The 11,606-nt window shown below is 54.5% G+C and overlaps 1 protein-coding gene across 2 annotated transcripts in view; it reads left to right on the top strand.

Annotated features, from left to right (window-relative positions):
• The window catches only part of LOC101935171 (integrin alpha-D-like), a 40,065-nt gene extending 33,810 nt beyond the window's left edge, over nucleotides 1-6,255 (top strand). The window contains exons 19-30 of one of the 2 annotated variants that reach the window (XM_065594235.1): nucleotides 1,012-1,085; nucleotides 1,261-1,402; nucleotides 1,798-1,911; nucleotides 3,258-3,337; nucleotides 3,493-3,576; nucleotides 3,824-3,902; nucleotides 4,151-4,258; nucleotides 4,495-4,578; nucleotides 4,757-4,870; nucleotides 5,092-5,184; nucleotides 5,437-5,547; nucleotides 5,744-6,255. In XM_065594235.1, the coding sequence (XP_065450307.1) occupies nucleotides 1,012-1,085; nucleotides 1,261-1,402; nucleotides 1,798-1,911; nucleotides 3,258-3,337; nucleotides 3,493-3,576; nucleotides 3,824-3,902; nucleotides 4,151-4,258; nucleotides 4,495-4,578; nucleotides 4,757-4,870; nucleotides 5,092-5,184; nucleotides 5,437-5,547; nucleotides 5,744-5,845 (1,185 nt within the window). In that variant the 3' untranslated portion in view covers nucleotides 5,846-6,255. The remainder of the gene's footprint in view (nucleotides 1-1,011; nucleotides 1,086-1,260; nucleotides 1,403-1,797; nucleotides 1,912-3,257; nucleotides 3,338-3,492; nucleotides 3,577-3,823; nucleotides 3,903-4,150; nucleotides 4,259-4,494; nucleotides 4,579-4,756; nucleotides 4,871-5,091; nucleotides 5,185-5,436; nucleotides 5,548-5,743) is intronic. The other variant, XM_065594234.1, reaches the window with a different exon arrangement.
• Nucleotides 6,256-11,606: the final 5,351 nt, after the last annotated feature.

An 11,606-nucleotide genomic window follows, 5' to 3' on the forward strand; every position in this document is an offset into this window, starting at 1 on the left:
TGCTAATGAGTGAGGTTGTGGTGTGGGTGAGTGTTTGAGGTTTTAGAGATTGTGTTGTTGGTGACATTGTTGATTCAGACTGTGGTGATCTTGGTGAGGTTGTCGGCTGAGGTTGTAGTGATTGTGTTGGTAACATTGGTTAAATTAGACTGTAGAGGTTGTGATGGCAGTGTGAGGTGAGGTTATAGTGGTTTTGTTGTTTTTGACATTGCTGGGTTCAGACTATACTTATCTTGGTGACTGTGTGAGGCAGGGTTGTAGTGGCTGTGTTGTTGATGCTGATGTTGGTACAGAATATATTTGTGGTGGAGGGGAGATTGTAGTGGTGTTGGTGAGTGTTGATTGAGGATGTTGTGGCTGTGTTGTAAGTTACACTGTTGGGACTGTACTGGTAGGTGGTTGTAGTTTAGACTGTAATGTTGGTGGAAGTGTAGTCTTAGGTAGAGTGGGTGAGTTGTTGTGACAGTGTTGGTTCAGACTGTATTGATACTGATTGTGGTTGTGGTTGAGACTATAGAGGTGTTGCTGACAACAATGGTTGTGATTGCAACGTCTGCATTGTTGGTATCAGTGTTGTTTCAGGCTACTTTTTTAGTGGTGGTTGATGAGATTGTAACAGTGTTGGTTACAGTGTTGGCTAAGACGGTAGTGGTTATGATGCTGGTAACAGTGTTGGTTAACACTTTATTGGCTGTTGTGGTGATGACAGAGTTGGTCGTGTGGTTCAGTGTTGGCAGAGGTTGGTGCAGCTACATTGCTGGTGACACTGTCAAATCAGTATTGGGTCTGGTGGTGGTTGAGGCTGAGAATGCAGTGGTGCCAAGGACAGTGTTGGGGGTGGTTATTGCGGGTGTGTTCATGGTGACGGTGTTAGTTCAGACTGTACAGGTAGTGGGGGTGACAATTGAGATTGTAGGGTGAGTGATAATGTTGACTGAGTTTTGCTCCAATTCCCTCTCACCCATCCTGCTCCCTGATTTCTCTCCCCCCCCCCCCCGGATCTCTCCCTAGCTCCCGTTTGAGAAGGACTGTGGCAGTGACAAAGTCTGCACTGATGAACTACAAATTTCCTTCAATTTCTCAGGGTAAGTCACCCCCGCTGCCTCCTCCCCCACACTCCATGGTGGGGCCCATTTACTCCATGAGGCCTCATATCATGCCATATTTTCATATGGCTTCTGAATGCGCAACATTATAGGAAGCTCACAGAGCTGTCAGGGCACTGCTCTGAGGAAGCTCACCCCTTTCTCTCCCCCTTAGCTTGAGCACCCTGGTGGTGGGGATCACCCCCGAACTCACCACCACCATCTCCATCCAGAACCGTGGGGAGAATTCCTACAGCACCACGGTGCAGTTCTTCTACCCGGCCGCGCTGTCCTACCGCCGGGTCCTGCTGCTCCAGGTACCACCCAGTCCCTCCAGGCACTGCAGACATGGGGGGCAGGACACAGGGATGGATGTGAAAGATCAGCTGGTGTAGAAAGCAGGTAGAGGCTCAGTAGGGGGCCTTGTACTCTAGGGGGCAGGCAGGAGGGTCGGCAGGGGGCGCTGTGCTGCAGGGAGCAGGCGGGGGGCTCGGCAGGAGGCGCTGTGCTGCAGGGAGCGGGCAGGGGGCTCAGCGGGGGCGTTGTGTTGCAGGGAGCGAGTGGGGGGCTCGGCAGGGGGCGCTGTACTGCAGGGAGCAGGCAGGGGGCTTGGCAGGGGGCTTGGCAGGGGGCACTGTGCTGCACGGGGCAGGCGGGGGCTCGTAGTGAGCGCTGTGGCCCCATCTCTCACTGGCTGGTCTCCCATGGTCAGTCTAACAGGAGGGCCATGGCCGTTAAGTGTAGCTCGGCCGTGGGCTCCAAGGAGCAGACTCAGAGGAACAGCACCTGCCAGATCAACCACCCCATCTTCTGGAGCGGGGCCGAGGTAGGGACGGGCCCTGGCCTGTGAATTCCCCAGGGGTGAGCCCAGCTGGGAGCAGAGAGGGGCAGTTCCCTGGGGTCAGCCCAGCCCATGACAAGAGATGTGCTGGGGAAAGTGCCCGGGGAGCCCAGAGAGTCAGTGCAAACAGAGCCCTGAGGTCACTCCGGGGCTGGGGTCAGGCCCTGCCAGGGCTGGAAACCAAGGGCCAGATTTGTGGGGCTGGAAATCAGGCCTCACTGGGGGAGAAAATAACAAGTGGAGGGGCTGTTCCCTTCCCCCTTTGGGGTCCTTAAAAGAAGCGACTCAGGAGCGGGGCGGGGGGGTGACCGTGGCTCAGTAAAAGACAAGGGAAAGGGAAGGAGCCAGCGTCATTGTCATGGCTGCTGCCGCACCCGTCCCCTCGGACCCAGCGTGACACCATTGGGCCTTTGTCATCCTGATCCTGAGAGGTGTCCTGACCCGACCGTGCCAGGGCCAGGGAGACGGACCCACCTGCCCCTGCCCCCAGTGAGATCCAGACACCACCTGGGACGGGAGACTTTGTCTCCCCACCCCCGTCCCATGGGCCCCTTCCCTTCCCCGCCGTATTTCTTCTCTTCCCGCTCCCCTCTGTCTAAGGAGCGTCTGGCTGAGCCGGCCAAGCCTGTGCGTTGTGCTCGCTGCTGTGAGCCTGCACCCAGGACGGCGGCTAAATCCAGCGTCCGCGCCAGCCCGAGGCTGGTACCGCTTGCCAGCTCTCGGCGCGGCTGATCCGGGGTCTCTGCGGCGGGGGGGCTGCCAGCAAGAGGCAGCAGCCGCAGCAGAAGCTGCATTTTCTCTCTGTGCTGCTCTTTGCTCTCCCCACTTGTGCCTTTGCCGGGTTGTGCCCTGGGAACCGGGGCTGGGCTTTAACCACAGCGCCCAGGCTGGCTCCAGCCCCTCCACTAACCTCCTCTCCTCCCCCAGCGGCCACGTATTGCGTCCAGAGCCGGTCAGACGAGTGGGGGACGATAAAACGCTGTCTCCAGCGACAGGCACGGGGCGGGGGGTGGGGGGACAGGGGGAGGATAAAACCTAGTTGAACACTTTATATTGCAAAGGCCTTAGCTGATTTCTTCTGTGTCTGTAATAAAAGGATGGTGAATGGGGTGTTGTCACAGCACGAAGCCGGCTGAGGTCTCTGGATACCAAACCCCAAACTGTTAACGCTGTTGGACAGGGACAGGGTCATGTTAACACCTTTGCTTTTCTGGGCCCATTTATTCCATCTAAGTTCATCCAACAGTCCCTATGATCCCCTATGCCTGCCCCACCCCCGCAGTCTCTGGCAGTTCCCCAGGCCCTGACTTTCATCCCCTTGTGTTTTCCAGGCCGTCTTCGTCGCCACCTTCGACGTGTCCTCTGAGGCCGACCTGGAGTACAGGCTGCAGATCATGGCCAAGGCCAGCAGGTGAGGGGGCTGTGCAGGGCCAGGGGGTGGGGTGGGGGCAGTGGGTGGGGGCCATGCACGGAGCAGGGCTGCAGTGGACTATGATGCAGCCTCCCTGCACAGTTATCTGCCTGCATCTCCTCACATCTCTCTCCTTTGCCCTCCCCTACCCGCAGTGACAATGGCGTCCCCACCACCGAGCGCATGATTCACCGGGCGGAGCTGCCAGTCAAGTACGGCATCTTCATCATCCTCACCAGGTAGGTCAGTGTGGAGACAGAGGGGAGAGCGCCCCCTGCTGGGCCCCCTGTTCCCTGCAGCACAGCGCCCTGTTGCGCTGCATGGGGTCATAGGTGCCAGCACTGATTGCAAGGGGAGAGCGCCCCCTGCTGTGCCCTTCCCTGTCGAACAACGCCCCCTTCTGGACATGACACCCCACCACCACTCTCCAGCTCCATCCATCACACTCCCATCTCTCTTGTTCCTTCCATCCTTTCCCTTCCCCAGCCTCGAGGAGTCGACCAAGTACGTCAACTTCTCCACCGAGGAGGCAGGGACAAGTGTGCCAGTGACACATCGGTACGAGGTGAGGCCGGTGGCACAGAGTGTGAGGGGGGAGATGGGGAAAGAGGGAGGGAGTGGAACTGGTTGAATGGGATCTAGTGCATTAAAGCACAGATGGGTGGAGGTGGGGCTGGGCAGGGAGCCAGGACTCCTGGGTTCTATCCCCAGCCCTGGCAGGGAAGTGGGGTCTGAGGGTCAGAGCGGGATCTGGGGATCAGAGCTCCTGGGTTCTCTTCCTGCAGTGCCCTATGGTGAGTCTGTTTCTTTCAGGTCAAGAACCTGCGGCAGCGAAGCGTCCCCATCTCGGTCACGTTCCAGTTCCCCGTGGAGCTGAGCGAGGTCCGGGTGTGGGACGCCTCTGAGGTCGTCCCCTCCAAGGTACCTGCCTCTCCCTGCCCTTGTGTGTGTGTGAGATGGGCCCAGTGACACCTGCTCTGCCCTACAGCGCCCCCTGCTGGGACAGGCTGCTTACAGAGGAAACACACCATATTCCCACCCCCTAAACCAGCCAGTCACCTGTCCTAGGGCCGGATTGTATTCGGTGCCCCCTAGAGGGGAAAAGCCCCGTATCCCCTTCCAACCCCCGTTAACACCGTGTGTCTCTCCCTCCCCAGCCCCAGCTGGCTCAGTGCACCAGTGAGGCTGAAACGCCCGGTTCAAAGGACTTTGTGAAGCAGATGAGTGAGCGCCCCCTGCTGGTGAGTACAGGCTGGTGTGGATCCCAGCAGTCCCTTCCCCTCTGCACTAACACAGACAATTTGGTGGGGGGGCTGGGCTGGGTGAGAGACCCCTGCTATAGACAGACCCAGACCCTCATGACCATGCTGAGCCCCTGCACATCCCCTGCCTCACCCAGCGATATCCTTCCACCCCCAGGACTGCTCCGTGGCCACCTGTAAGAAGATCCGGTGCAGAATCGCCTCCCTGGAAATGCAGCAGCCGCTGGAGTTCACGATCAAAGGGAACGTCAGCTTCCAGTGGGTCTCCCAGGTACGAGAGCTGCCTCTGCCTCCCAGCACCAGATGAGGGATATCCCTGCCCCCTGTGTGAACAACTCCTATTCCCCTCCCCAGAGGTGGCTGCATCTCAGTGCCGGGCAAGGGATTGTCCTTGTGTGAACAGCCTGTAAATTGCTCTGGGTCCCTCTGGGACGATGCTCTGGGCTGGTTTGTGTCGTTTCTGGTCAGGGACGGTGAATTTCTCTGTTCCAGACTCAGCAGCAGAAAGTGAGTCTGGTGAGCGAGGCCCGGATTGAATACGAGGAGAAGAAATACACCCAGAAGGAGGGATTCGTCCAGCGCCAGGTACCAGAGTGACTGCACCCGGGATAGAGAGAGCATCGGCTAGTGGTTAGAGCTGGGAGCCAGGACATCTGGGTCCTGTCTCTGCTCTGCAGGGAGAGTGGGGTCCAGTGGGTTAGAAGAGGGAGGGTGCATAGTGTCAGGACTCCTGTGTTCTCTCCCTGGCTCTGGTGGGGAGTGAGACCGAGTGGATACAATGGGGGTGGCGGGGTGCTAGGACTCCTGGGTCCCCATCTCACAGCTCCTCTCCCCCAGGTGCAGACGGTGGTGGAGCGCTCTGAGGCCTATAACTACCTGCCCATCATCGTGGGCAGCAGCGTGGGGGGCCTGGTCCTGCTGGCTCTCATCACCGCAGCCCTCTACAAGGTGAGTGGGGCAGGGCTTGAACCCCTCCCCCACAGCCCATCACCCTGGGGGCGGGGCCTGTGGCTCTCCCAGCTGGTGGGGGAGGGGAGAGGGTATTTACTTTGGGGGCTCCCAGACTCCATCCCCCCACCAGGCGTGAGTCCATCTACTTCTGTCCGGCTGGCTCACACCATCTCTCCCCTCTTTTTCCTTCCAGTTCGGCTTCTTCAATCGCCAGTACAAGCAGAGGATGGAGGGTGAAATGGCCGAGCCGGCCCAGAGCGATGCCTCCGCTCCCCTCAACGCCCCCAAACAATAGCCCCGCCTACATCCCCTCCCCATGGGCTGCTTCAGATCCACACACCAACGTGACACGCTGGACTTGGAACATCCCTTCAGAGCATCCATGGGGGGCTGGGACCAGGACTCCTGGGTTCTCTCCCATCAGCGGGAGGGGAATGAGGTCTAGTGCATTAGAGCAGGAGGGGCTGAGTCTCTCTCCACCTCAGTTTCCCCACTTGTAATGTGGGGATAATTATCCTGCCATTTTCTATTTATACTGGGAGCTGTTTGGCGCATGGCTTGACTCTCACTGTGAAGATGGCACTCCCAGAGTGATGGGGCTGCCTTGATCTCAGCTGGGCTCTGTGCGGCACCAGGGTCCCCACCTCAGTCAGGGCCTCGCGGTGCTACAGGGTAACGTCTAATAAAGCCAAGCTCTCGGAGTTATTCACCTGCCTTGCCTGGGCTGATCACGGAGTTTCTATGCTACGTTCCAGACAGCTAATAACCCCGCTGTTTTTGCAGTGCTGGCCGAGAGTCACTGCGGCTGCTGAAGGTGGGGGTCACGGCATTGCTCCCTTTGGGGTACACGTCTCTCTCAGGTGTCCAACTCAGGCAGACTCGCTGCAGGGAGCTCGCAGTGTGTCGCAGGGGTGCTGAAGGCTCCGTGGTTCAGTCCCAGGAGGTGGTGAAGCCAAGTGGCTCACCCCAGTGAGAGAGCGTGACCCAAGCAGGGCTGACAGGCAAAGGGCTCCTCCCAGGGACTGTTCCAGAGCCGTGTGAGAGCACCAGGCCTGTGGATCTGTGACACCACAGGTGCCAGCTTCCTCCGGGCCCCAGGAGTGTTCAACCTCCCGCTCCGCCCCAGGTCCCGCCCCCACCCGCCCCCTTCCCCCCAAGTCCCTGCCCCGCCCCATGCCTGCCCCCACCCCAGCCCTTGCCCCACCCCTACCCAACCTCTTCCCTGCCTCTTCCCACTCCTGCCCCACCCCTGCCGTACACCCATCCCAGCCCTTCTCCCAAGCCCCCACCCTGCCTCTTCCTGACCAGTTCCTCCCCCTCCCCCGAGCGTGCCCCCACCTTGCTCCTCCCACTCCCACCTAGTACCTCCTGCATGCCGTGGAACTGCTGATCACACTGGCCCAGAGCCACACCACATCCCCCTTTCCCGCCCACAAATGCACCCGCTGTATTTGGGGACGGTTTGACCCCTCTTCTGTCCCAGTTCAGGGAGCCTCCTGCTTTCAGCAGCCCACACTGAACAACTCCCCACCGGGCCTCTCCTCACCCCTTTGTTCAGTCCTCAGTCCCCAGAGCCGGCTGTCCCCTCCTTCCGCAGCGAGCCTGCGCCCGAACGCCTAGCACAGAAAGACCCCGGAGACCGTTGTGCTCTCTCCCCGCAGGGCTGGGCGGGCACATTGGCAGGGTGCCGAGTGTAGGCTGGGCAGATGTTGGGGCGCTACCCGGGCTGCCCCCACCCAGGGGACACATGGAGGCAGACTCCAGGGCAGGGGAGGCTGATTGGCAAAGAATTGGGTGGGTGTGACTGGGGCCACCTCACCTCCCATTTTGCAAGCGCCTGCTCCAAAGCGTGGGGGCGCTAGCGCTTTTCAACAAAACAACTGTACATTTATTCTTTTTAACATGGGCTAAATAATAGAAGAACGGGTATAGTGGGTCAGACCCATGGTGCATCTAGCCCAGTAGCCTGTCTTCCAACAGTGGCCAGTGCCAGATTCTTCATAGGGCATGAACAGAACAGGGCAATTATCAAGTGATCCATCCCCAGTCATCCAGTCCCAGCATCTGGCAGTCAGAGGCTTAGGGACACCCAGAGCATGGGGTTGCATCCTTGACCATCTTGGCTAATAGCTATTGATGGACTTATCCTCCATAGACTCATAGTGTAGCAAGGTGGCATGGCCTACCTCCAAGATTGACAGCGAGGAACCACCATCTGCTTCCTCGTGGGCAGAGCCAGGAAGGCCACGCCCGCCCTGCTGGAAGCGTGGGGGCGGGAGAAGAATTACAAAAGTCGGGCCCTGCAGCTCATTTGGGCTGGAGCTCCTGAGGGAGACAGATACGTCTCCCCTGCTGCTGTAGGGGGACACTGAGGAGGACACTGCTGTAGGGGGACACTGAGGAGGACACTGCTGTAGGGGGACACTGCTGTAGGAGGACACTGCTGTAGGGGGACACTGAGGAGGACACTGCTGTAGGAGGACACTGCTGTAGGGGGACACTGAGGAGGACCACTGTTGCATTGAGGATTCGCCCGAACGTCCAGAGCTGCCAGCTACTCCAGACATCAAGGAGATGCTGGGATTACCATTGAGTGTATATCCCAGTGAGATGGAGCATTGATAAATATCCCTATTCAGTTATTGGCCCACTTTGTTGTTAAACTGAAGTCTGTTTTCATGACTTTATATTAGTTTTATCTTAAGAATACTATTCTGTAGAAATAAGGAAAATGCATGTTCCTATATTAGTTAGTGGCTAGGATTAGAAGCAAAGTGAACATTTCTGTTGCTTGGCATGTAATAGCTATAACTATTAAAACAGAGGGCAGAAGCCAGGAGAAAGGAAGGGAGACAAGCCAAGAGAGAGTAATTAACTCTGTGAAGTCATTTTGAAGTTCAGACAGCAGCAAGACGTTTCGCAAACTGAGAAAGGACATCAAGGAAAAATGTTCCCTGTATGTAAGATTATATTATTAGCCCTGAGCAGGGCCGGCTCCAGGGTTTAAGCTGCCCCAAGCAGCCAAAAAAAAAAAAAAAGCCTCGATCGCTATCGACCCTCTGCCGAATTGCTGCTGAATAGCTGGACATGCCGCCCCACTCCGCAGTGGTCACCCCAAGCACTTGCTTGCTAAGCTGGTGCATGGAGCTGACCTTGGCCCTGAGCATGGAGTGGGGCGATGTTACTCATAAGGAAAGACCAGAGGCTCAGTTCGGTGGTGAAGGCACCTCAACCAGGTTTATGGTCGACGAAGCACAATCCTAGTGCCCTGGATCCGTGCTTACAGGAACACTAACACACGTATCCCTAACACAATGATACCAGCTCAGCCAGCACTCCAGGATGCTTCCCCCTTGGCTGGACAAAGATGCCCCTCCTATGGACTTCCCCCTTTTTACATTGATACAAACAAGTTACATATTATGCACCTGATGTCGCTAGTTACCACCTGTGGAGATAAAAGAAGAGGGAGGCATGCGTCAGGCCCCTAATTGGGCCCTGGGTGATCGCTACTTCCCACCACCCAACACAGATGTAATGAGGTTGAGTAGTGCCCAGATAAAAAAAAAATTAAAACTACTGATTATTCTTCAAAAAAAGGTTTTTAATGACTTTCAATTATAAAGGCAACACAGTCAAAATAAGAAAAGCAAGAATAAAGACCAGCACTGAATAAGGATTAATATAAATGGTAAGTTATACTGAAGACAAGCACAAGTACATGTAAAGTTATTATTCATTAGCTATTTACTACTATCTTAACACTATAGTACTGGTACAACTTGAGATCAATTCTGCTCGAGCAACCAGACTTCTTTACTCCATAACCTTACCCGGCATTCGTCTGAAAATACGTTACCCTTCAGTCGGCCGTTTTTCGAACTGGCCAGGTACAGATGGTCGCGAAGTGCCCGTCCATGCAGTTCAGGGGGTGTGCGTCAGGTTTCCATTATGACCAAAACACACACAGTCCAGTGCCTTCATACTTTTTATCTGATCTGTCGGTCGTGTCTAAAGAGGCCAGCCAAATCTTTAATGTGGTTAGCATTGTAGCTTTAACTGTACAATTTATCATTGTTGACATTGAATTTCATTGTGTTGGCTGTAGGCCAGTTCTCCAATGTATCGAGATCCCTCTGAATTTTAGCTCTATCCTCCAAAGCAGGGGTAGGCAACCTATAACACGCATGCCAAAGGCGGCACGCGAGCTGATTTTTAGTGGCACTCACACTGCCCAGATCCTGGCCACTGGTCCAGGGGGCTCTGCATTTTAATTTAATTTTAAATGAAGCTTCTTAAACATTTTAAAAAAACTTATTTACTTTACATACAACAATAGTTTAGTTATATATTATAGACGTATAGAAAGAGACCTTCTAAAAACGTTAACATGTATTAGTGGCACGCGAAACCTTAAATTAGAGTGAATAAATGAAGACTCGGCACCCCACTTCTGAAAGGTTGCCAACCCCTGCTCCAAAGTGTTGGCAAGCCCTCTTGCTTTGTGTCATCTGCAGTCTAGATCAGTAAGCTCTCTCTTCCTACATCCAGGTCATTAATCAAGATGTTAAACAACACAGGGTCCAGAACAGATCCCTGCGGCACCCCCCTTGACACCTCCCTCCAATCCGACATCGTTCCTTTTGAAGAAGTTGGTTAAAAATAACATTTTAAAATTAGACTTGTTCTAAAACCTGCAAAACAAAAAGAGTGGCTGGGCTAGTGCTTAGGGTACTAGCTTGGCATATAGATGATATAAATTCAGTTGCCTGCTCTGCTACATATTTCCTGTGTGACCTTAGGTATGTTGCTTAGTTTCTCTGAATCTCAGTTCCCATCTGTGAAATGGGTACGGATGTGTGAGGGTAAATACATTAAGGATTATGAGTTGCATCTACAGCACAGGGGTAACGGGGGCTGCAGAGGCAACTTGGAGTGCTGAAGAATTGTTTCCCCACTTTCTAAGCAATCAGCCACTTAGCAAGCACATACCTTAGCCCCTTCCACTTTTCTCTAGCCTGCCTGCCCTTGGCAGAGCTCTTTGAGGGCTGGGTGCAGCTTCCTTTTGTGTAAATGGGGTGGCCTTTTACGTTCTTTTAGCACAAAGAGCTGGAGGCGGGGTGGGGGCGGAATCACTTGAAAGGCAGAAAGAACAGGAGTACTTGTGGCACCTTATTAGAGACTAACAAATGTATTATCAAGATAGCCCAGTACAGACAGTGTGATAAAAAGTTTGAAAATACTTACATGTATTATTCTTAGTTTGATAAGAAGTGTGAGAATATTTACATGTATTATTCTCACACTTCTTATCACACTGTTTGTACTGGGCTATCTTGATTATCACTTCAAAAGTTTTTTTTCTCTTACTTAATTGGCCTCTCAGAGTTGGTAAGACAACTTCCACCTTTTCATGCTCTCTGTATGTGTATATAGATCTCCTCACTATATGTTCCATTCTATGCATCCGAAGAAGCGGGCTGTAGCCCACGAAAGCTTATGCTCAAATACATTTGTTAGTCTCTAAGGTGCCACCAGTCCTCCTGTTCTTTTTGCGGCTACAGACTAACACGGCTGCTACTCTGAGACCTGTCATTGGAAGGCAGAAGTGCCAAGACTGGTCAAGTAAAGCTGCAGCCGTCCAGCACCCAGGGTTTGAAAACAGCCTCAGGCAGGCGTGGGCTCGAGGCAGAGGAAAGGGAAGTTCAGATTGAAAAAGATCAGGCTCAGATGTTTGTCGGAAATGCAGGAGATGCTGAGCCAGATAAACGCCCATGGAGAGAGAAGTTCAGACTGTTTGAAAAGGGTTATAAATCTGTTCATATAGAGGCCACTCTGCCACGCCCCATCCAACAGGCCACTGCATCTCAGCACCAGGCAAGGGATCCTCGTATAAACTGCCCCTGCACCCCACTCAGAGAGAGCTGCACCTCAGTGCCGAGCCAGGGCTCCTTGTGCGTTATTGCTGCATGGCTGATACCTAGCTACGGTATCCCACCCCAGAAGCAGCTGCATTTCAGCACTAGGTGAGCAATTCCTGGGCACTGTGGCTGTGC

Source organism: Chrysemys picta, chromosome 4 (genome assembly GCF_011386835.1).
Source record: "Chrysemys picta bellii isolate R12L10 chromosome 4, ASM1138683v2, whole genome shotgun sequence".
NCBI lineage: Eukaryota > Metazoa > Chordata > Testudines > Emydidae > Chrysemys > Chrysemys picta.